At 44.3% G+C, this 26,079-nt stretch overlaps 1 protein-coding gene across 19 annotated transcripts in view; it reads right to left on the bottom strand.

The window, feature by feature from the left end:
* Positions 1 to 2,551: 2,551 nt before the first annotated feature.
* NfI (Nuclear factor I) overlaps positions 2,552 to 26,079 on the bottom strand; it is a 96,983-nt gene continuing 73,455 nt past the window's right edge. For 10 of the 19 annotated variants that reach the window (XM_076536908.1, XM_012291034.2, XM_076536899.1 and 7 more), the window contains 5 exons: positions 22,526 to 22,690; positions 7,932 to 8,119; positions 6,261 to 6,623; positions 5,970 to 6,204; positions 2,552 to 5,832 (listed from right to left, as the gene is read on the bottom strand). In XM_076536908.1, coding sequence (XP_076393023.1) covers positions 5,585 to 5,832; positions 5,970 to 6,204; positions 6,261 to 6,623; positions 7,932 to 8,119; positions 22,526 to 22,690 — 1,199 coding nt within the window. In that variant the 3' untranslated portion in view covers positions 2,552 to 5,584. Of the gene's footprint in view, positions 5,833 to 5,944; positions 6,205 to 6,260; positions 6,624 to 7,931; positions 8,120 to 22,525; positions 22,691 to 26,079 lie in introns of all 19 variants that reach the window. The other 9 variants (XM_076536911.1, XM_076536904.1, XM_076536902.1 and 6 more) reach the window with 7 other exon arrangements.

Genomic DNA, 26,079 nt, shown 5'->3' with positions numbered 1-26,079 from the left:
TATAACCCTTGTCTTGCAATATCGTGACGCACTTGTGACGCACACTACGCTCGAAATTAAACTTGCCCCTTATCTGCAATTGAATTTTGCATCCGATTCTAATTATAATCTTCTATCAAGCATCACTGAATACGTAACGAGACTAAATTTTCAATCTTCTTTATTTTTGTCTTCTTGTATTAATATTTAGTCATTCGTGCATGATGCAACAGACTATAAAATTGTAACTTAAAGGGTCAAACAGAAAAATACGCAAGATCGAATATATTGAAAGCTACATTTGAAAAATATTTTTGTCGACAGAAATTCACAAGTGAAAGTTTGTAATAATAATTGGGGGAGTAGGATGATCACCAACGTGCAAAAGAACGCTAAACCCGACGATAAAACCTAATTCGCGTATCCCGGAACCACCCTTGTTTCATTAATAGACACCGCTATTCCCCGTGAGAATTTTCGTCAAAATTTTCCATCAACGACGAGCGCGCTTAACAAAATAAGAACACGAGTTCTTTCTTTACAATCCCTATTGGCATCAAGGAAAGTATTAAAATCCCTTACACTAGGTCTTCCAACCCCCTGACTTCACCGGTCACTAAAATAAAATTCTGCGGAAGAAATGAAAGTCTCGCGGTGATCAAGGGGTTGAACGTAGGATCCTCGGATCCGGGGCTCCAAAGATTTCAACCCCTGTGCGTTCGTAATAACTATCCTCTCTTCAACCCTTTACTCCTTCATCGTTCGCGGAGGATCTCGACGACATTCTTCTTGTCTTTTTCTCAAGCGAACCTAATCCCTTTAACTCTAATTTTATAAAACGCTACTTAACTTGCTACTTAAGCCACCTTCTCTTTATTGCCCTAATTAATGTACGTCGAGTTGTTCATTTACCTACTGCCTCTTCATTTCTTTATTACTTCAGTTATAATTTACGTTACTTAAATTTAAGCTTCTTTTGAAAAAAATTTGAGATCTCACTTAGACGTTGCTTTTATTTCTGAAGAATTATAACGCGTGGTAATTCCATGCGCTGCGATTCCAACGCGTGGTAATTCGATACGTGGTAATTCGACGCGCAGTAATTCGATGCGTTGCGATTCCACCGCGTGGTAATTCGGCGCGTGGTAATTCGATGCGTTGCGATTCCACCGCATGGTAATTCGACGCGTGGTAATTCGGCGCGTGGTAACTCGACGCGTGGTAATTCGATACTTTGCAATTCCAGCGCGTGGTAATTCGATACGTGGTAATTCGACGCGTGGTAATTCGATGCGTTGCGATTCCACCGCGTGGTAATTCGACGCGTGGTAGTTCGATGCGTTGCGATTCCAGCGCGTGGTAATTCGATGCGTTGCGATTCCAGCGCGTGGTAATTCGATGCGTTGCAATTCCAACGCGTGGTAATTCGACGCATGGTAACTCGACGCGTGGTATTTCGACGCGTGGTAACTCGACGCGTGGTAATTCGATGCGTTGCAATTCCAACGCGTGGTAATTCGACGCGTGGTAACTCGACGCGTGGTAATTCGACGCGTGGTAACTCGACGCGTAGTAATTCGACGCGTGATAACTCGACGCGTAGTAATTCGACGCGTGGTAATTCGATACATTGCAATTCCAACGCCTGGTAATTCGACGCGTGGTAAATCGATGCGTGGTAACTCGACGCGTGGTAATTCGATGCGTTGCAATTCCACCGCGTGATAATAAAATCGTAGATAACAGAATTAACTTGCTAAAATTATCAAGAGGTCAATCTATATCATAAAAATGCTGAGGCAGAGGGTAAATGGACAAAGTCCTCCACAACGACAGCACGCGTTAACATAACCTATCTCGTATTTACACTAATAATAGTTCTCTCCCGTAGTAACCGTAAAGCGATTAGTAGTTTAGTCGATTATTTAATAGTAGTCAGAGCGGCCCTCGGTTTCGACTTAATTTAGGCGGTATAGTAACATAGTATGCGGTTAGCTCGTCCTCGTCGTGTACAATTAATAGTATAGTAGCGGTAATAGTATTAGTTTAGAATAGCGCTGCTAGTAGTTAGTTAGTTAGTTAGTTAATAGTAGTAATAGTATTATTGGTGGTGGATGAGTGGTAGTTTTTATCTTTCTTATCGATGGCGGTGCTGATGGTGATGGTGGTGATGGTAGTTGTGGTACAGTAGTATTCGGCGGTTCGCCGTGTAGCGTTAATAGCGTTACAAGCATTATTATAGGAATATAGTAGCGTCGTCGCCTCGTTTATCTTATATCAAGTATCTTACGTTATTGCTAGTTACCGATATTGCTAGTCTCGATCTCTTTGTACTATCACTACGAACCGATTGACAGGGTGCGTTCTTCCCCATTCGACCCCGTCTGGATCCTTCGATCAAACCTTCACCCTTCAAACAAAACTGCGAGTTTCTAGAAATTGGACTTCGCTAGCGATTCAGCAATTCGGTAATCGTCTTAAACTAGGATTTTTAATAACAAAGAAAGTTAGTATGTTACAAAGAGTACAAGCACAATCAAGAGGACGAGGAGTGCAATGAAAAATCAACTGGTGGCTGTTGAACGATCTTATTTTCTTGAACTAATCAACACGCTGACTGTCAAGGTCTCAAAGACATTTACATAATATAATAGACATAGAATTAAGGGTAGAATTTAGACTTCATTTACTGAAACTTGCACGTACATATTAAATTAAAATTGACTATTTTACAAAAATCCCTCTTATTCCTATGTCCATTGAAGACGAAAGTAAGCAAGTCGCAGTCAACGTGTTAACACAAGATGAATCGATCAAATGGATCCAAGTAGTCGCTAATGGGCAAGACGCAGCGCACCCTTTCAACCATCACTCGAACAGAAAAATAAGTACTCAAATGTCACTTTACAAAACTCCAACGAAGAATCGTGTACCTCGCTGCCATCACGATAATTCTACGTACTAATTCTTTGTTAACGTTCAAACGAAACATTCAAATCGTCTTAACAATAACGTGTAATTTACAGACCCTGGAAGGGTCGATTCCAACAGAAAGAAAAATGAAAGTCTCTTTAACGTATAGTCGACGGAAAGCACTTTGGACAATAATAATAATGCACAGGGTGCTTCCTCGCATGTGGAACCCGCTTAAACTTATAAACAAACACAATTTTTATAAATTTTGTTTTTAGAATTTCTGCCATGACGTGTGATTATAGCTTAGAGTTTAACGTCGTAGAATTTGACGCAGTTACAGTAGCAAGATTAACTTATAATCGGTTCTCGAAATAGGAAGCGTGGAATATTTGTGAATACGTGAAATAAAATTACAATAAAAGTACAATAAAGCGAGCGACGCATGTAATGAAACACCCTGTAGGCTAGGACCTTCGTTGTCGTCGAGTTCGATGTTACAATTAATAATATATCTCGTCGCGCGACGTTTACCACTAAATTTCTAAATAGTTAATAACTATAGATCTCTCACTATCTCGAATATCGTCCGTCTTCGTTTCCCATTCTACTTCCATTTTGTGTTGGCTCTTCCTCTTCCTCTTCTTTCCTCTTTCGCAGCAGTTCGGTATAACGTGTTTTTCTTATTTTTTTTTGTAACCGCTTAATCTCGATAATAATTTCAATATTAAATATTCACTTTGTTTCTAACTAGCAGCCTCTGGTGACTAGTCCGCAGCTAGTCTTCCTCTCGTTTCTTAGTTCTCGTTGTGTTCACTAGTGTTAGCACTAGCCTGAGCATTTAGGCGATTATTATTTAACGATACAATTAGAAAGTTATTTAATATTATTATCCGTGGTTCGTGGACCGGTTTAACATCCGTTCCACCGGACTCGTCGATCGGATCCCCTCGACCTTCGTCTCTATAATAATAACAATAATTATTATCATATTTTTTTACCCTTCTTGTTCTCTTTCTCTGTTTTTCTTAAAAACGCTCGAAGAAGAAGAAGAAGCTTCTGCCTCGACTACAAAAAACCACTTCCGCCGACGCGTCTAAACAAGCGTGTGTGTTCCTTCATAAATATTATAAAAAAATATAATAGAAAATTATAATTTCGTTATAATATTTATAAGCTACTCGAGAAATTGGCACTAGAAAATCTTTTTTTTCGTTTTTCTCCTCGCTAAACCAAGTCTGCCAAGCAAGTTCCGAAGGTCAGCTAGTCAATTATAAGCACTGTTAGAGTAACTGAACGTTAGAATTACCGGCCTAGTACCTTGGAGTGGTGGAGTTAGCAGAGTTAAGTCTAGGTTACAGTATATTAATTGGAGTGGCTTAATTTACATTGCGGACTATCAAGCCTTGTAAGCAATACTAGCTCTACTATACTGGATAGTATCACTACCATGGTATAATCTTATCTATTAGGTACCAAGTACTAGGCAGCGACAACTCCAATTATAAAAATCCTACCACAACATTGTCTAACGCCGAAAAGAAAGAGAACGGCTACATTCCCTTCGGATCACTCGCTTCGCAGACCCGATCCAAATCTTTTCTTGGAAGAGAATTTGACAGGGGACCAGAAGTGTCCAACGCGTGTCCCTTCGTTCCCTTCAGACGCTACTACACTCTAGAATCCTCTAAAACGTTATAAAATACCGCGACGACGAGACCGACAGCCGTCAAACGAGTCTCGCGTGTATGTACAAAAACGCTTTCGGAAGGGCCTCGAAGCAGGAAGAATAGGAATAGATCGTTTATAAAATCGCGCGAGAAACGATTACTCTAGTTCTCTCTTGCTTTGATCACTTTTTTTGTTACTGTTTTAGCAGTCGATGGGACCGATCGGCGACCGATCAGACGCTTCTTAGGTGGCGAAATGAGGGGTCCTTACTCGCGTCCTTCGAGGACAGTCAAGAGAGAGAGAGAGAGAGAGAAAGAGAGAGAGGGAGAGAGAGAGGGAGAGAGTTACAAATTAACAGTGTATCGAGAGAGGAAAACGACGCTTCCGGTGGCGCGGAGACCGTCGCACGGAAGTAATAATTGACCGAATGTTAACCCCCTGAGGTCAAAGTGCGTTCTCCATGCGAGCGAACAAAATTGCTTAAGTTAACTAAACTTTGTCAATATGTTAGTCTAACCCTTTTGATCCCAAGTTAAATCAGCACTTTGTAATAATTTGAACACCTGGTTAATCCTAGTCTGGTGGGTCCGCGCCCACATTTTGAGCATTCTATCTTGGCAAACCAAAACAATGTCCCCTAACGAAAGGCAAAATCCGTGTGGGAAGTGGAGCACGAAGCTAGGAAGTTTCCGAAGCGGTGTCCCTCAGAGGGTTAAAGAGTTAGCCCCGCGGGTGGCGAGGCTCGACCAACGATCGATCGACCCTGGTCTCAGTTTAGTCTCGAGAGTGGCGGGTGGGCCGCTGTGCCGGAAGCGCCTCGATCCCTCGACTGTGTCCGCTTAAACTACGATCAGACTCTCAGGCACTCGATTCTCCGCAGGCTTAGGTCGCGAAGCTGAACACGACACGAGGAATCCTGGCGATTCCCCTCCGGCTCAGGGTTATTATCGTACGCGGTGGTGAGTAACGACCCCGTGGAACATGCGAGCTTCTCGAGACTTTCCGCTCTAAGCCTCCAGTGTCACGGGGGAGACTTCGGTCTGCCGCTCTTGTCCTGCATCACTTGTTGCTGCTGCTGTTGCTGCTGCTGCTGCGTCTGCTGTTGTTGCTGCTGCTGCGGTTGCTGCTGCTGCTGCTGTTGGGGCTGATGGTGATGCGATGTCGGGTCCGCTGACACGCCCAGGTCCGTGCTCATCATGTTACCAGCGCCGCTCTTGTCCACCACGCTGCTCGTGTGCACTGGATGGAAGTATCGTTCTGCAAGGTACACTGTGTTTATTTCAATCTTTCGTTATCTGACCACAGTAGGTCAATGCTACGAGCGGTGGATCAGTTGGACCGTCCACCGCTCGTACAATATCAGATCTAGTACTGGAGCTACCTGTGACATTTCTGAGGCAACTGACCTTCGTCCATGGTGGAAGGCGGTTCGCTGGCGGTTCCTGTGATGATGGGGGCGATCATGTTGTAGTCGTCCTCGAGATTGATGAACGGTGCAGTGTTCCAGCGAGGTGGCACGTTAGACACCGATCTCTGGGTAGCCACAGGCCTCGTCACCGACACCGGCGACGAGAAGAGGGAGAGGTTCGTCGGGGAGATCACCCCCGACATCGAGCTGATGGTAGGATACGTGAATATTTGCTGCGGAGGAACAGAAAATTAGTGTCAAATATTTGAACGAACGTGGAGGCACGTACCTGTCCAGGTTGGGAGTGAAAGTGAGCAAAGGTGTATTCCCTGCTGGTGTGGGGCGCCGTGACGAGGATCCTGGCCGGGCTCTTCCTTCCTGCAGGATCGACGGAACTCTGGCAACCGGAACTGACGAGACCCACTGCGGCCGCGGCCGCCATCTGCTCCTGACTGGACGCCAGTTCCGACGGGTCCGTTGGCGAGGTCGACGAGGTGGGGGGTGAGTTCGAGCTGGCGGCTGTTAACTCGCCTGTCGACCTTATGATAGCGACAGGCCTCGCCATCGGGGCCGGCGGCGGTGGAGGCAGCATCGAACTCGGATAATACTGTGAGAACTTTTGTATACCAGTGCGGGGTCCGGCTAGCTGCGCCTGGAAATACCACACACCCACCGATCAACGTCGTCGACCCGCGCGTGATCCATTCACCCCGATTTCTTTTTTCCCCGTTTGCTCCTAGTGATGGGAATTTTATTTCTAATCGCTAGAATTATTTGGGTGGATTAATTGTGGAGAGATGAGATGGCAGATGGGTAGGTAAAGCAAGTTGGAGAAGGCTGATTCAAGTGTAGACTTGAACTGGACCACCTTTTCAGCCCCCAAACTATCATAAGTTGAATTACCACGCGTTGGAATTGCAACGCATCGAATTACCACGCATCCAATTACCACGCGACGAATTACTACGCGTTGGAATTACCACGCGTTGGAATTGCAATGCATCGAATTACCACGCGCTGGAATCGCAACGCATCGAATTACCACGCATCCAATTACCACGCGACGAATTACCACGCGTTGGAATTACCACGCGTGGAAATACCACGAGTTGGAATTGCAACGCATCCAATTTCCACGCGACGAATTACCACGCGCTGGAATTACCACGCGTCGAATTACCACGCGTAGGAATTGCAACGCATCGAATTACCACGCGCTGGAATCGCAACGCATCGAATTACCACGCATCCAATTACCACGCGACGAATTACTACGCGTTGGAATTAACACGCGTGGAATTACCACGCGTTGGAATTGCAACGCATCGAATTACCACGCATCCAATTACCACGCGACGAATTACCACGCGCTGGAATTACCACGCGTCGAATTACGACACGTTGGAATTGCAACGCATCGAATTACCACGCGCTGGAATCGCGACATATCGAATTACCACGCGTCAAATTACCACGCGTTGAATTACCACGCGCTGGAATCGCAATGCATCGAATTACCACGCGTTGGAATTACCACGCGCTGGAATTGCAACGCATCGAATCACCACGCGCTGGAATTGCAAGGCATCGAATTACGTATGTTAATGATTCAGCAAAGATAATAACTTTCATCAGATCTTAGTTCATTCGTTTATTCCCATCACTAGCTGCGAGCTCGTTTAGATCAGACCCCTCAGTAACCTTCAAGAAAAACTGATATTCGATGTTCGAGTTCGCCTAGCAAACGAGGGTTCACCCCCAAATTTTGGCACATTAACATGTTTGAGTGGATTACGAATCAGTCTCGGAAAATCCAGGGCGATTGGAACACGGATGACGATGCAGGTCGCATAGAACCGCCATGTTGTGTCCTTTCAGAAAGAGTTGGTTCCTAGGAACTTCGAACGCTTTACCGAAGGTGGACACAAGATGGCGGGTTTAAAAAGGATCCGGAAGCTACCTGGGGCAACTGTTGAGTATTCTCCGCCTCCTGGCAAACGAACGTCACGAAATCCGAGAGGGTGTCGTGACCGTTCTCGGGGTACTTGACCACCCCCGTGGAAGCAGGATGCTCTGGCTGGTAGTAGGCTAGCCCGGACATGCTCTGACCGGAACCACCGGCCAGTCCTTCGTGAGGAGAGTGCAATCCTGAAACACAATTCAGCACTGTCATCGTCTGACTGTCTGTGTCTGGGGCCACGAGGAAACCACCCCCTAAAATTCGACCGATTCTTCTTAATCAACTCCGTTTCATCCCCTTTTGTATTTTAGTCCTTAACGAGAAATTTTATTAGTTGTTAATTGTTAATTGTTAGCTAAGCGGGCGGTTCACGAAGACAGAGAATTAGAAGGGGTAGCAAAACAGAGGTAACGATTGCTGCTGCCAGTCTGTTAGGGGGTGGTTTTAGTGGTACTTTCTTAGGAAGGGGACGACCAACTATAACGATCGTGTTAAATATATATGTATATAGGCACTCCAAGCGTGAAGGCTGGATGGCTGAAATGTACATGTACTTATGTATCCTCGTGTACGTGCGCGCGCGAACGCTAGTTTGTCAAATTTATTTTATTTTGTTATACATTGACTGCCATGTGTTAATTAAAAAGGAAAAAATTTATTAAGAAAAAGCATGTAAAGAAATTTAAGATCGCTGAATGTTATGACCCACCCACTTCTTGCGAGGGAGTGGCCAATCTGCCGAAGATAACCGAACTGGCCCGAGAGCCCAGCTGACACGAACCGAACCGTACGTCGACGGGAACCGAACTTTGTCGACGAGAGCCGAACTGTGCCGAGGGTTTAGTGCGCACGAATCAGAAAAGTGGAGGGGCGTGGTAATTGTAAGACACACCCATTGAGAAAAGGTATTACTCGTAGCAGTTCCATCTAAACGAACAAAGTAAAACAAAGTTGGTTTTCTAAAGTAAAAGCTTGAATTTGAAAATCGATGACATTCTTAACAATTGTTGTGTGATTGATTCATGACAGTCAACGTATGAATGTAATTACTGTTAATTAGATATGAAAATAGCGCTCTCACGTACACGTATGTCACGCAACATGTGGTTATATACATGTATGTATATATACATATAGATGTATGTATATATATAATAATATATAGACAGAGATAGATATATAGTGCAACAACAAACATCAAACAGCAAGATAACAACGATTAAACAACACATCAAAAACATCAAGGTAACAACATCAACATCAATACAATGATATACATATATATGAGATAATATATATATGTATGTATGTATGTATATATATATGTATATGGTAAACAACAAACACCAACATTGCACAACAATAGAGAATATATATATATATTTATTTATAATAGGTAGTATCGTACGGAGATAGATAGATAGAGAAACAGAGAGAATAGAGAACAAACAAGTCTCGATCAAGGTATCGAAATTAATATTCAATCAAGTCAGTTAATGAAGTTAGATAATCAATTAGTTCATCCAGCATACGACATACCCAGAGCATTGGCCGTGTGACAGTGAGTGAGATAGAGATAATTATATGGTGTGCACGGTTTAAGGGAGTACAGTCTCGATTGTGTTCGATCTTCAGAACTAGCTTTTCTCAACTATATTTAGTCAATTTGTGCCTCTGAGGATTTTTAGGGTATACTTGCATTCGAATTACCACGCATTGGAATTGCAGCGCATCGAATTACCACGCGTCGAGTTACCACGCATCGATTTACCACGCGTTGAGTTACCAGGTGTCGAATTACCACGCGTTGGAATTGCAACGTATCGAATTACCACGCGTTGGAATTGCAACGCATCAAATTATCACGCGTCGAATTACCACGCGTTGGAATTCCAACGAATCGAATTACCACGCGTTGGAATTGCAACGCGTCGAATTACCACGCGCTGGAATTACCACGCGTTGGAATTACCACGCGTCGAATTACCACACGCTGGAATTGCAACGCGCCGAATCACCACGCGTCGAATTATCACGCGCTGGAATTACCACGCGCTGGAATTACCACGCGCTGGAATTACCACGCGCTGGAATTACCACGCGCTGGAATTACCACGCGTTGGAATTGCAACGCATCGAATTACCACGCGCTGGAATCGCCACGCATCGAATTACCACGCGTCAAATTACCACGCGACGAATTACCACGCGCTGGAATTACCACGCGTCGAATTACCACACGCTGGAATTGCAACGCGCCGAATCACCACGCGTCGAATTATCACGCGCTGGAATTACCACGCGCTGGAATTACCACGCATCGAATTACCACGCGTCGAATTACCACGCGCTGGAATCCCAACGTATCGAATTACCACGCGTCGAATTACCACGCGTTGGAATTGTAACGCATCGAATTACCACGCGCTGGAATCGCAACGCATCGAATTACCACGCATCCAATTACTACGCGTCGAATTACCACGCGTTGGAACTATCACGCGTTGGAGCTATTACGCGTCGAATTACCACGCGCTGGAATTGCAACGTATCAAATTACCACGCGCTGGAATTGCAAGGCATCGAATTACCACGATTCAAATTACCACGCATCGAATTACCACGCGCCGAATTACCACGTATTGAATTACCACGTGATAGAATTGCAACGCGCCGAATTACCAAGCGCCAAATTTCTCCTTCATCCCTCAATCTCGCTAAAAGAAATGACTGCCCAACATCGTGAGAGGCACAAATTGCAACATGATGTTCCAGCGCGAACCGAAGAGCTCTCGAGGCTGTACCCTTAAAAAATAGTAATACGTGAACAGGTGGGTGTAACAGGGTGGGCAGATAGACAGACAGACAGACAAACGAACAGACAAACAGACAGACTGACAGACAGACAGACAGCGACAGCTAGCTTACCAGGTAGACCGGTACTACGCAGTTAGCAAGAAATGTCCGTCTGTCTGTCTGTCTGTCCGTTTCCAAGCCCCGTTTCCCATAATATCGAAATACCCCTCTTAAAAAAGGAACGAACTCTCGATCAAACGACTGGGGACGAAGGGGCGAATTAGCCTTCGGAATCGACTTCGGATCAACTTCGTGACAACAGACAGGTCAGTCAGACGGACAGGCACAAAACGGGGGCGTTAGATAAAAAAAAATATACAAATAGACAGTTATACACATACAGTACTATACATACACAGGTGATAAACAGGAATATCGTAGAGTGTACTTTTGTTTCCATACAGAGGCAAACATAAAAAAAGTTCTTGTTAGTCGACGGTTTTTTTTGTTTTGGTTCAACACATTTAACGTAGGGGTTGACGGTTTCAACCCCATTATAGGGGTAGTTAATCGCTGGGTCCTGGTGTCCTTTGTTGAAAGGACTTTTAATTGGGAGAAGGATTTTTAAATATTGGAGCAGCTTATTTTGGGGGTGTCCGAGGAGTTTTGATTTTGGGGGTGAAATTACCGGGGATGGTAACTTCGTCAAAATTCAGTGTGCGATTTTATTACTTGAAAATAGAAGCAGAGAAAATGGAACACTGAATTTTGGATCTTTCGCAGTAGAATGAGTCAACCTATGGTCAGACGCGAAGTTTTATTCCTGGCTCTAGTTACATATCTCGTACACCTCGATGCATCGATAAAATTAGTTTACAAAGGGTGGTTCTGCGAAGTCAACTGGCTTTCAAAGGTTCACAAATTCGAAAACGTTCTCGCGAGTAATCGACGTCTATACCGACATTGGCTATGTGTATGCCTGAAAGCGGAAGCTCGACCGTTCAAGAAATTAAAGAAGAAAAAATTCGATAGACTAAAACCGAAAAGTCTGTCGCGCTCTTCGAAACTACGAACTGATTCAATTTCCGTAAAAGAACGAAAGGAACAAAATCTGCAAGCTGGTTTCTTAAATAATTTAAAAATTAACATTTTCAAAACCTGGAGAGTAACATTACACATTTATAAAAGCACCGATCCAATTTTCTTTTAAATGTTCATTTTTTTTAATTATTAAAAATTCTCGAAGATCGCCGCTTCTTAAGTGTGCAATATAATAACAGTGGTTCCGAAAGTGTTAATCAGAAATTGAACCATTCGAAGAACAGAAAGACGAAAATCAATAAAAGGAAGAAAAACAATTCAGCTCGCCTAACAACGACAGCATTGCGCGAACAATCGTGCACACAGCTGCAGGCGGCTATACAAACGTGCCGACAATTATTGCAAACATACGTGCTCGTACACATCCAATTACTCTTAATTGTACACCATCGATCAAAAGTAGAGGACCATCATTTAAAATCACAACTTATTTTTGCTTTTGGTACTTGGGTGAACTCAACGTTGTCACTAACTGTTAAAAGGGAGGGTTAACTAGGTTAGATCTGAGGGAGAGTTAGGTCTCAAGGAGAGTTAGATCTGAGGGAGAATTAAATTTGAGGGAGAGGGTGTTAAATTCTCTTCTAACTTAAGGCATTTTAAGTTGCAAGGTTAGGTCAGGTGGGAGTCACGTGATCAGTATTTTCTCATTGAAGCGTTGCTCACGTGATGAGGAGTCACGTGATGGAATTCCACGCGCCAAAGGTTATAACGCGTGGTAGTTCCACGCATCGAATTACAGCGCGACCCAACTACCACGCGTGGAATTACAGCGCGTCCGAACTACCACGCATGGAATTACAGCGCGTCCCAATTACCACGCGTGGAATTACAGCGCGTCCCAACTACCACGCGTGGAATTACAGCGCGTCCCAACTACCACGCGTGGACTTACAGCGCGTACCAACTACCACGCATGGAATTTACAGCGCGTTCCAACTACTATGCGTCGAATTACCACGCGTAGAATTACCACGCGTTCCAACTACCACGCGTCGAATTACCACGCGTAGAATTACCACGCGTCGAATTACCACGCGTCGAATTACCACGCGTAGAATTACCACGCGTTCCAACTACCACGCGTCGAATTACCACGCGTCGAATTACCACGCGTAGAATTACCACGCGTTCCAACTACCACGCGTCGTATTACCACGCGTAGAATCACAACGCGACCCAACTACTACGCGTGGAAGTACTGCGCGTCCCAACTACCACGCGTGGAATTTACAGTGCGTCCCAACTACCACGCGTCGAATCACCACGCATCCCAATTACCACGCGTGGAATTACAGCGCGTAGAACTACCACGCGTGGTATCACAACGCATTGAACTACCACGCGCCAAATTACAGCGCACCGAATTACCACGTATCAAATCACTCTTCTCCAATTGGGATGTTGATCACGTGACACGGGGCGTGCCTTAATTATCCTTGATAGACAATAAAATTGTAAGTTACATAAAATAAAATTGATCAAACGACTGAAACTCCATGAAACAGCCAATACAAACAAAATATTTAAACAATTTTTAAGCTTGAAATTGTGGGTTTAATGTTTAGTAACCAAATAGTCCTGTATCTTTAACCGAGAGACGTGTTCGCAATAATTGTCGCGATCCCCGCGCACGCGTGTATGCAGGCGCACACGCATGCGCAGAGAGACAGGTGGACGTACAGGGAGATAGAGATAGATGCAACACCGAGCTAACACACAAAAATTGTGATTAAGGGGCTAACATGGAGCATTCTTGCTTTCTCGATTCCTCGTTTAGCAGCGGTTTACCGTATCGCAATCAGACGTCAGGTGGATTTCTCGGGGATTCCCCTGTGCCGGACAAAAGGACCGTAATTAGTCCACTTTCTCTTCTGCCCTTTGTCCCTCTCCCTTCGTCTTGATCCCCTTCAAGACAGACGCTGAAAATGCTTTGGAACGACTTCGTTTCGAAGCATTTTTGTGTCGAGAGAGAGAGAGCGTTTTTCCAAATTAATTAATTAAGGATTCGTTTATTTTTAATCTGTCGAGGAGCGGAAGGGTAGAAACAGGGTTCTGAGAATCTCGAATTCTCCGAGTCGAAAGATTTGCGAACAGCCAAGCTTGTGGTGTGTAAGAAAGAGTGTACTCTGTCGTGGAACCAATAAAACGCAACCAATCACGATATTACCAAGTGAAACACGGTGCAACTACCATCACAACAGCATAGTATTTGGAGCTCGTCGGTGGACAAGAAGGTGAACAAAAGACGATCGAAAAGGGAGACGTGGTGCATTCGATCGGCGAAAGGACAGCGCTTAATTTGTCCAGCAGCGACTAACTTGTTGGGGTAGATCGATAAGCTTCCGTAGTACTTGGTTAAGTTCCTTGATTACCGAGAATGAGAACCTTCATCGGATGATGGAGAGTCTTACCTCGGCAAACGATAAATTAGAGCCACTATCGCGCTGAAATTAAGCACTGCACTTAGCGCGATTGGGAGGTGAGTTATCGAATTAAGGTACCTTGTCCATGGGATTCTTTATGGGAACTTACATGAATTATGTCGATTCTTCATTTATTTGCCTACGAGGTAATTTATAGAATCATTTATTGGATTGCATTTCGATTTGGAGCTAGATTATAATAGTTTGAGACACTAACTCGATTATTATAAGTGCACAGTTGTAATGATTATAATGCTATAACGAGTTGGACCCTCAGGTGTCATATTACAGCGCGTTAGATTACCACGCGATAAGGCACAACGCATAGAATTACCACGGGTCGAATTACAACGCGTTAGACTACCACGCGATAAGGCACAACGTATCGAATTACCACGCGTTGAATTACAACGCGTTGAGCTACCACGCGTCGAACCACAACGCGTCCCAATTACCACGCGTTGGACTACCACGCGCCAAAGGTCAACGCATGGAACTACCACGTGTCGAATCACAACGCGTCCCAACTACCACGCGTCGAATCACAACGCGTTCCAAATACCACGCGTGGAATTACAGCGCATCCCAACTACCACGCGTGGAATTACAGCGCGTTCCAACTACCACGCGTGGAATTACAGCGCGTTCCAACTACCACGCGTGGAATTACAGAGCGCCCCAATTACCACGCGTGGAATTACAATGCATCCCAACTACCACGCGTGGAATTACAGCGCGTCCCAACTACCACGCATCCCAACTACCACGCGTCCCAACTACCACGCATCCCAACTACCACGCGTCCCAACTACCACGCGTGGAATTACAGCACGTCCCAACTACCACGCGTGGAATTACAGCGCGTCCCAACTACCACGCGTCGAATCACAACGCGTTCCAACTACCACGCGTGGAATTACAGGGGGCCCCAATTACCACGCGTGGAATTACAATGCATCCCAACTACCACGCGTGGAATTACAGCGCGTCCCAACTACCACGCGTCCCAACTACCACGCGTGGAATTACAGAGCGCCCCAATTACCACGCGTGGAATTACAACGCATCCCAACTACCACGCGTCCCAACTACCACGCGTGGAATTACAGCACGTCCCAACTACCACGCGTGGAATTACAGCGCGTCCCAACTACCACGCGTCGAATCACAACGCGTTCCAACTACCACGCGTGGAATTACAGAGCGCCCCAATTACCACGCGTGGAATTACAACGCTTCCCAACTACCACGCGTGGAATTACAGCGCGTCCCAACTACCACGCGAGGAATTACAGCGCGTCCCAACTACCACGCGTGGAATTACAGCGCGTCCCAACTACCACGCATCGAATTACAACGCGTCCCAACTACCACGCGTGGAATTACAGCGCATAGAACTACCACGCGCCAAATTACAGCGCATTGAACTACCACGTATCAAATTACATCACTTGGTACTCCTTCGAATTCTCCTATGGAACCCCTTCAACCTCTATTCGCACCAATTCTTCTCCTAACCCCAACTAATGCATTAACTATTGCTAGTTGCCCTCTTTCTTGGATTCAGTTGTAGGTGTATGGTCCCGCGCACACACGGAAAGAAGACAAGTGTTCATAGAAGTTCCCGAAAGGCTACCATGGACAGTAAGGAGGGGATATAACAGATAAGGTTAGACGTAAGAACTTCGGAACATCGTGGAGATCGATAGCGAAGGCGTTCGAGGGTTACTTGACGGTGCATGCCACGAGGACCGAATACCTCCTGCGTTCCTCTCTGTTTTCTCCTCCTCCTTTATTGCATGCGTCCTTTTTCTCCAAGGCTTCAGGACACGAATTTCGAGGCACCCTCGATTCGCAGTAACCCTTCTCTATTTTTAGTTTCACAATTTTAGCTCTGCAGTAACCCGATTTCTTTTCTATCGAATCGACGATGTCTCGAAGATTGTACAAGGATTTACGAGTGAAAAAATCTGATAACGTGATCTTCGGGGTGAAATACTGTGTAGAGTTTCGTGCATCTGTGTGTCGGTGTATACAGGGTGGATTTTCACGCGGTTAGAAAAAGCCTGTGCGCTGTGACGCTCGCGGGGACATCGATACACACTCGGGCAGAAAGTGGTGTGAAAGGGGCGGCGTGATTGTGCAATTTCGAGCTGCGTCGACGATTCGCGAGTTTCAGCTTGCGATCCTGTGGGCTTTCAAATCTTCATGAGGAACATTTTTTCAAATTTTATCATTAACCTAAATGTCTCTTTATCATGGACGTCTAAGTGTCTAATAAAAGTACATGTCTCAAAATTTATAATTGTGAATCTGAATGTTTGAGACTTTTCTATCATGGAGGTTTAAGTGTCTGAAATGTTGCAGTTATGAAGGTCTATGTGTCTCACAATTTTTTATTATGAATGTCTACATGTCTCTAAGTTATAATCATGGAAGTCTGTGTGTCTCAAACTTTATAATTGTGAATGTCTACTTGTCTCATAGTTTGCAATTATGAATGTCTACATGTCTCAAACTGTTCAATCATGAATGTCTATTTGTCTCAAACTGTTCAATCATGAATGTCTATTTGTCTCAAACTTTATAATCATGAATGTCTATTTGTCTCAAACTTTATAATCATGAATGTCTACATGTCTCAAACTTTATAATCATGAATGTCTACATGTCTCAAACTTTATAATCATGAATGTCTACATGTCTCAAGGTTTACAATCATGAATGTCTACATGTCTCAAACTTTATAATCATGAATGTCTACATGTCTCAAACTGTTCAATCATGAATGTCTACATGTCTCAAACTTTATAATCATGAATGTCTATATGTCTCAAACTTTTTAATCATGAAAGTCTACATGTCTCAAATTTTTTAATCAAGAATGTCTACATGTCTCAAGGTTTACAATCATGAATGTCTACATGTCTCAAACTGTTCAATCATGAATGTCTACATGTCTCAAATTTTATAATCATGAATGTCTACATGTCTCAAACTTTTTAATCAAGAAACTCTACATGTCTCAAACTTTACAGTCATCAAACTCCACATGTCTGAAAGTCTATCTTTCTGAAACTCTAAAATTTTGAAAAATTGACCCACAACAAATTTGATGTATTAAAATTCTAAACCCTGGAAATTTTTAAACACACGAAACATATAAAATATTTAAATAATTTCAGTGTTTCAAAGAAGGCAAAGAGAAGACCTCAGTTGATTAAATTCCGAAGCTATGAACGACACCTTGCAGAATATCCTGCAGAGTAGAATTCGTATCAAAGGCGATCTCCATAGAAACTCTGGCAATTTTCTCGTGCCGTTCGCAGGGAGATCGATCGCAATAAAGCCGGAACGCACGAATCGTCAGTTTCCAATTTCACGATACAGTATGCAGAGAAGAGAAACAAAGAGTCGCATCTACGGAGCTAATATATATTTATGTATCTCGTCAAACGTTCCAAAGTTTTGCATCGATCTACACGGTGTCCTTGTACATCTATATATAACGTGTACGTGTGTGAGAACAAAAGAGAACGAAGAGAATAGAGAGTAAGGGGTAAGGAGAGACGACAGAGAGCAGATAGTGAGAAAAGAAACAACCATGGAAAGGAAAAATGACAAACGTGATAGCAATAGAGAAAAATATATATTCGAGCGTATACGACATCGTGATGCATGTGTATAGGTACACGCTTAGACGGACACATGGATACTTTCAATTTAAATACAATAAAATTTATGAAAAATTATAATATTTCATGGCACTTGAGGTGCTTGAACAGACTCTTGTGAAGTCAGATACAACAAGATATTTGTTTAGAGACAATATAATGTTTATTAGAGACAATCAGGTTGGAGACAAGATATATTAGTCTCTTTATTGGGACCGAATAGATTTCAGACTTCAAATTTTCAAACTCTTATTCTGATACTTTCAAATCATTGACAGTGAGTAGTTTGAGTGTTATGAGACTCTTATGGTCCGAAAGTCTGAAAGGTCTGAAATGTCTGATTATAGTCTGAAATGTCTGATTATAGTCTGAAATGTCTGAAATGTCTGAAATGTCTAAAAGTCTGATAGTCTGAAACGTCTGAAAATCTGATAGTCTGAAACGTCTGAAAGTCTGATAATTTAAAACATCTGAAAGTCTGATAATTTAAAACATTTGAAAGTCTGATAGTCTGAAAGGTCTGAACGTCTGAGAGTCTGATGATAGTCTGAAACATCTGAAACGTCTGAAAGTCTGGTAGTCTGAAACGTCTGAACGTCTGAAGACATGGAAATCTGAACGTCTTGAAGTCCAAAAGACTGAAGGTCTAAACGTCTGAACGTCTTACAGTCTTGAACTCTTAAAAGTCTGAAGAATGTCTGAATATACGAAAGTCTCAAAGTCTCAAAGTCTGAAACTGTGAAATTCTGCAAACTGTGAAACCTCGAGACTTTGAAACTTTGAAACTCCCAAACTCCTGAAGTCAAAACATCTGTGTGAAAGTGTCTGAAAATGTCTGAAAGCGTCTGAAAGTGTCTGAAAGTGTCTGAAAGAGTCTGAAAGTCTGAACACCTAAACGTCCAAAAGCTCGTAAGCCACGAATATCCAAAACTGCAAATACTTAAGTATCCAAAAGCGTAAAAGTTTGAATCTCTGAAACTCTGAAACCCTGAAAGTCTGAATGTCTGAAAGATGTGTCCGTAGCGTGTACACGTATACACGTATATACATTGACAATATATACGTATACGATACGTGATAAATAGAGATAGATATAGATATATGTATATATATATGTATAGATATATAACAGTCAATAACCAGTCACAAAGTACCTTTTAGTCGAGTTAGCGAGCTTCTCTCTACGCTCGGGCTCAGACTGAAACAGAGATCATCACGTGTCATTTTCACGCGACATTATGAATGGCACTCGGCCATCGATCATCGATCCTGCAGATCGTTCAAAACCTTCTGCTCGCTGTTCTTCGAGGCCCTTTCCTGATCCCGATCCTTTCATCGTAAACATTTTCTCCCTGTCGTTCATTATTTCTCGAATCGGAGACAATTACAAAGGTCTTCGAACAACTTGCTTAATGGAGAACGTAAGTCTTGTATCGACGGTTCTCCGCGTTGTTTAAGGAGAATAGTAAATTTTCTCGAACGCCCTTGTTCGACTGGGCGAAAAGTCGAGTCCCACTAACCTACTTTCGAGCATCTCTAATTTAAAAGTACTCTTTCGATCAATATCACATTGTTTATTAATAATCTTTACATTTGTCAAACATTTAAATAACATTCTATTTCTAAAGAGTTCTCAATTATTTAATTTAAAATTGACTTAGGATTGGAAACTTTTTGAAATAGGTTAGCAAGATCGACACCGTTCGATACCTACACAGGATCGAGATCCAGGAAATGATTCTACTTACATGATGCCTGGCTGAGCTCAGTTTGGGTCTATCGCACACTGGACATTCGAGGCGGCAAATGTCGGTGACGAAGTTCGAGCTTGGCTGCGCGATGCACATTAAAAACACATAAACCCCCTGTACGGAGCAAAAAGACGACTTCTCGTAGAATATACGACATCCAGTACAGAGATAATGTCTCTTAGATGCTGTACGAAGTGTTTCAATAAAGAAGTGTTCGTTTCTTTTTATCACGTTCTTATAGAAGAACGGTATAAGTACTTAAGAGGTCGATCATTTAACTTCGCGATTGATATGCGTTGATTTTTGCTTTGAATTAGGAAGGGGCAGATACCAATGTTTGGTATTACAACGCTTTATGTTACCATGCGTTGGAATTGCAGCACATCGAATTACTACGCGCTGGAATTGTAACGCAGCGAATTACCAAGCGCTGGAATTCCAACGCATCGAATTACCAAGCGCTGGAATTGCAACGCATCGAATTACCAAGCGCTGGAATTGCAACGCACCGAATTACCACGCACTGGAATTCCAACGCATCGAATTACCAAGCGCTGGAATTCCAACGCACCGAATTACCACGCATCGAATTACCACGCGCTGGAACTGCAACGCATCGAATTTCCAAGCGTCGAATTACCACGCGTCGAATTACTACGCGCTGGAATTCCAACGCATCGAATTACCAAGCGCTGGAATTCCAACGCACCGAATTACCACGCGTCGAATTACTACGCGCTGGAATTCCAACGCATCGAATTACCAAGCGCTGGAATTTCAACGCACCGAATTACCACGCATCGAATTACCAAGCGCTGGAATTCCAACGCATCGAATTACCACGCGCTGGAATTCCAACGCATCGAATTACTAAGCGCTGGAATTCCAACGCACCGAATTACCAAGCGCTGGAATTCCAACGCACCGAATTACCACGCGTCGAATTACTACGCGCTGGAATTCCAACGCACCGAATTACCACGCGTCGAATTACTACGTGCTGGAATTCCAACGCATCGAATTACCAAGCGCTGGAATTCCAACGCACCGAATTACCACGCGTTGGAATTCCAACGCATCGAATTACCAAGCGCTGGAATTCCAACGCACCGAATTACCACGCATCGAATTACCAAGCGCTGAAATTCCAACGCATCGAATTACCACGCGCTGGAATTCCAACGCATCGAATTACCACGCGCTGGAATTCCAACGCATCGAATTACTAAGCGCTGGAATTCCAACGCACCGAATTACCACGCGTCGAATTACCACGCATCGAATTACCACGCGCTGGAACTGCAACGCATCGAATTTCCAAGCGTCGAATTACCACGCGTCGAATTACTACGCGCTGGAATTCCAACGCATCGAATTACCAAGCGCTGGAATTCCAACGCACCGAATTACCACGCATCGAATTACCAAGCGCTGAAATTCCAACGCATCGAATTACCACGCGCTGGAATTCCAACGCATCGAATTACCAAGCGCTGGAATTCCAACGCATCGAATTACCAAGCGTCGAATTACCACGCGATGGAATACCAACGCATCGAATTACCACGCGCTGGAATTGCAACGTATCGAATTACCACGCGTCGAATAACTACGCGCTGGAATTACCACGCGTTGAATCTCCACGCGCCGTATCTCAACGCGTCGAATCCCAACCCCTTCCTAATCCCTCCCCACCTCAACTCCCAAAGCAGCAACCACTCGCTCCAAAAAATCTCGCGAATCTTCAAGTCGCAACGCGTCAGCCAGCTCGAAGATCGACCTAAAACGCGATGGATCAACTTGACAGGTGACCGAAGCGACAACGGTGATATTCAGACGCCAACCGTCCAAAACCCAGGGAACCCACAATCGACGCGTCTTGGATTGTTAAGTGTCTCGTGTTAGTAAACTCGTCAGGCAAAAGCGGACAAAACTGAAGCGCACGAGAGAGACAGACAGAGGGCCAAGGGATGGTTTTGTCACTTTCCTTCGTTCACAACCCTTCCTGGGGTTCACGGACAGAAAAAGAGAACAGGGTGGAAGTAGGGGTTGGAAGAAACGACGAAAACTCGAGAGACACGATTGTAGAATTGTCTCCGTGTGCTCTTTGCTCGACTTCCGGTCTATAGGTGCATTCCGATACTGCAGGGTACTTACGGTTCTCCCCGTAATCAAACGCTAGGTCAACAAATGAAAACGCGAATCCGATTGATTTTTTTTTTTGGAGTTCTTTCTGGGTTACGTCCTTAAGGAGGAGTTAATACTGGTTCGTTTCACCCGGTTCGGGCTGACATTTCTCGGTGTGCCTCGACGCGCCATTTTGAGAGTGCATTTGTGACGCAAATGGCGCCTTTAGAGTTGCTTGTTTTAAAACTGGATTGCACAATTCTGTTTATAGAGTGAATGACTCATCAATTATTTGTATGACATTCTTAGACTATATCTTTGTGTGTGTACAAGTATATAACTCAAAAATAGAAGCAAACATTTTATTTTATGTAGAACAGAACTCAATGAATTCATAGAATCGTCGACTTTATACAGTAAGGAGAAGCACTGAAAAAAATTCACACGTCGAGGCACAATCTGTTAATACTTGTTGTTAAATTCTGTTAGGAGGACCTCTCGACAGAGATAACTAAATTAATTGAAGCAGTAATAGTTACTTAAAGATGTAACCTCTATTTAGAAATTATTAAACTATAAATTACTCATGGGATAATTAAATGAGACCGATGCTCAACCTATTTTCGGTCGAGTCAAAAGATCCTCCGAATGTCTTCAACAGTCCGGTAGTAAAATTGGTTAGTACGCAATATGTACAGAGGGTGCTTCATGTGGTGACATACCTGTTTGCGAGTGCGGAGAGTCCATTCCACGGTGACCATCCTCGGGCCTGAGGACCGGCGAGAAGGTCGGCGCACTCGAAACGGAAACCGTCGGGGCTTTTTCAGTCTTGTCGTTCCGTATGAGCTGGTGCACCGGTGGTGGGCCTGCGGAACGAGAAAACAAACCTGTACAACGAAATTATATTTGTTATAGACACCTTCAAAATTACAGGTAAAGACTTCCGAGCGTCGAATTAACACGCGCTGGAATTGCAATGCATCGAATTACCACGCGCTGGAATTGTAATGCATCGAATTACCACGCGCTGGAATTGCAACGCATCGAATTACCACGCATCGAATTACCAAGCGCTGGAATTTCAACTCATCGAATTACCACGCGATGGAATTTCAACGCATCGAATTACCACGCGCTGGAATTACCACGCATCGAATTACCACGCGCTGGAATTTCAACGCATCGAATTACCACGCGCTTGAATTACCAAGCGCTGGAATTTCAACTCATCGAATTACCACGCGCTGGAATTTCAACGCATCGAATTACCACGCGCTGGAATTACCACGCATCGAATTACCACGCGCTGGAATTGCAACGCACCGAATTACCACGCGCTGGAATTACCACGCATCGAATTACCACGCGCTGGAATTTCAACGCATCGAATTACCACGCGCTGGAATTACCACGCATCGAATTACCACGCGCTGGAATTGCAACGCACCGAATTACCACGCGCTGGAATTACCACGCATCGAATTACCACGCGCTGGAATTTCAACGCATCGAATTACCACGCGCTGGAATTCCAACGCATCGAATTACTACACGCTGGAATCGCAACGCATCGAATTACCACGCATTGAATTACCAAGCGCCGGAATCGCGACTGAAGCGATTGATAGAGTGATCCCAGATTATATCCTTGTTATCCAACAGTGCTACAATACTACACTGTAATCCATCAGTTGAAGTTCGCAAAATTAAAAGGAAAAAAAGAAGAGTAAACAGCGCTCGACTTTGTTCGCCCCAGACTTAAAAAGATCTATTTAACTAAAAATATTCAGAGTCATAAATTTGATAATCCTCCGTATCCGAATTATCCTCCGCTCATTTCGATACAAAAATCTTTTTACGTTCCTCCGTAGCTACGATCCGGTTGAAAGCAACGTTGAAAGAAAAAGTTCCTTATTCTCTTTTTGTATCTCCCTCGCTTTATATTCCCTTACATTCTTTCGTATCTGCATTCAGCGGACTAACAAAGAGTGTTTTTACGAACGAACGATCCATTTTCTTCTCAATTTGACACAAATCTCCGACAAGGGAGATAGTTGACACTCGTACGGTCGGAATATGCGGAGATTCAGTGATAATTCGAGGAAAACAAAGAAGATCCCCATAAAGAAAAGATTCGCGTTCCAGAAAGCCCGTTCCAACTCCTATATCACGAACCATGCCATAAAGAAGAAATCTATCAAAGTTTCCCGATGTCCTTGGCACAACCCCTCTCCGGGAAGCTGATCTCTAAGAAGGGGTTGCTCGAAAGAAACTACCCTCGAAGGGGGTCGTACGGCAAGGATTTGCGTAAAATCGCTTTTAGTCGTCGTTCTTGCTGCAATAAAATTAGCTTCGCTCGAAGTGGCCAACATGCAACGATATTTACGCGAGCCGTTAATTCAACGACAATACAGTTGATCAAGCGTCCCGGTGGCCGGCTATAAAGGCAACGTATGTACATACGTATGTATGTATGTATGATAAAAAGGGAACACGGAGAATGCGGTTGGCTGGGGTCCAGCTATGCTTATTGCCGGAATTTTTCCTACCGCGTGTGTATTTTGCTTGAGAAAGTGGTCATTTTATTCCGTTCGTAAATTCTGTCTATCCGACGATGCAACCTAGACCAGCACGAACTTCAGCTTTTGAGCAACCTTAACGTTCCGAATCACGAACCATTAATTCTCCATGCTTTCAATTAGAAAACGTCGGATTTTCGCGTGACGGATTAAGGGGATCTACGATTAAGATACGGGGATTTGAAACGTCACGCTGGTGAAATGCGATGTGTTAAATTATACTGACTTCGGGAGGAATGGTAGATGATGGATTAGGGGGGTACAAATTGTAAGGTTTGTACACAGAGCACTCACTTACCACGCGATGAAGTAGAACGTTCTCAGTTGCCACGAATTGGAAAATAACAAGGTTAGAGTACGACTCAATAGAGCACAATGCGTCGAGTTATTATACGATGGAACACAACGCGGTGAGCTATCACGTTTTGGAACTCAACGCGTCAGAATACCACGCTTTGGAACTCAACGCATCAGATTACCACGCGCTGGAACTCAACGCGATGGACTACCACGCGCTGGAACTCAACGCGTCGAATTATCACGCGCTGGAACTCAACGCATTGAATTACCACGCTTTCGAACTCAACGCGTTAGATTACCACGCGTTGGAACTCGACGCTTTGAATTACCACGCGCTGGAACTCAACGCGATGGACTACCACGCGCTGGAACTCAACGCGTCGAATTACCACGCGCTGGAACTCAACGCGTCGAATCACCACGCGTAGGAACTCAACGCGTCGAATCACCACGCGCTGGAACTCAACGCGTCGAATTACCACGCGCTGGAACTCAACGCATTGAATTACCACGCTTTCGAACTCAACGCGTTAGATTACCACGCGTTGAAACTCGACGCTTTGAATTACCACGCGCTGGAACTCAACGCGACGGACTACCACGCGCTGGAACCCAACGCATCGAATTACCACGCGCTGGAACTCAACGCGTCGAATCACCACGCGCTGGAACTCAACGCGTTGAATCACCACGCGCTGGAACTCAACGCGTCGAATTACCACGCGCTGGAACTCAACGCTCCGAATTACCACGCGCTGGAACTCAACGCTCCGAATTACCACGCGCTGGAACTCAACGCGTCAGACTACCACGCGCTGGAACTCAACGCATCGAATCACCACGCGTTGGAACTCAACGCGTCGAATCACCACGCGCTGGAACTCAACGCATCGAACTACCACGCGCTGGAACTCAACGCGTCGAATCACCACGCGCTGGAACTCAACGCGTTAGACTACCACGCGCTGTAACTCAACGCACCGAATTACCACGCGTTGAAACTCAATGCATCGAATTATCACGCGCTGGAACTCTACGTGTCGTGTCACCACGCACTGGAACTCAACGCGTTCTCTTCCCACGCACTGGAGCTCAACGCATCGAATCACCACGCGCTGGAACTCAACGCGTCAAATTACCACGTACTAGAACTCAACTGGCGTTCATTTATAAAGCGTTAGATGATACCTCACAGAATTATTACGTGGTAGATAGTAAAATGCAGAACGCGTTAAATTAAGAAGAGATGGATTGCAACTCCATCGCGAAATGAAAATTGAAGTGGGATATTTGAAAGAAGCTTTCTAACTTTTTTACCAGCGTGAAATTAGCACGACAAACACTTTGTGAATCCTCTATATATACAATCCCCCGGTCCCTCGTCCCCGTTATTCCCC

The sequence above is a fragment of the Megachile rotundata genome, chromosome 11, assembly GCF_050947335.1.
Source record: "Megachile rotundata isolate GNS110a chromosome 11, iyMegRotu1, whole genome shotgun sequence".
In the NCBI taxonomy this organism is placed as follows: Eukaryota; Metazoa; Arthropoda; class Insecta; order Hymenoptera; family Megachilidae; genus Megachile; species Megachile rotundata.
Note: the sequence above shows the minus strand (reverse complement) of the source record. Positions and strands in the feature narration are given on the sequence as shown.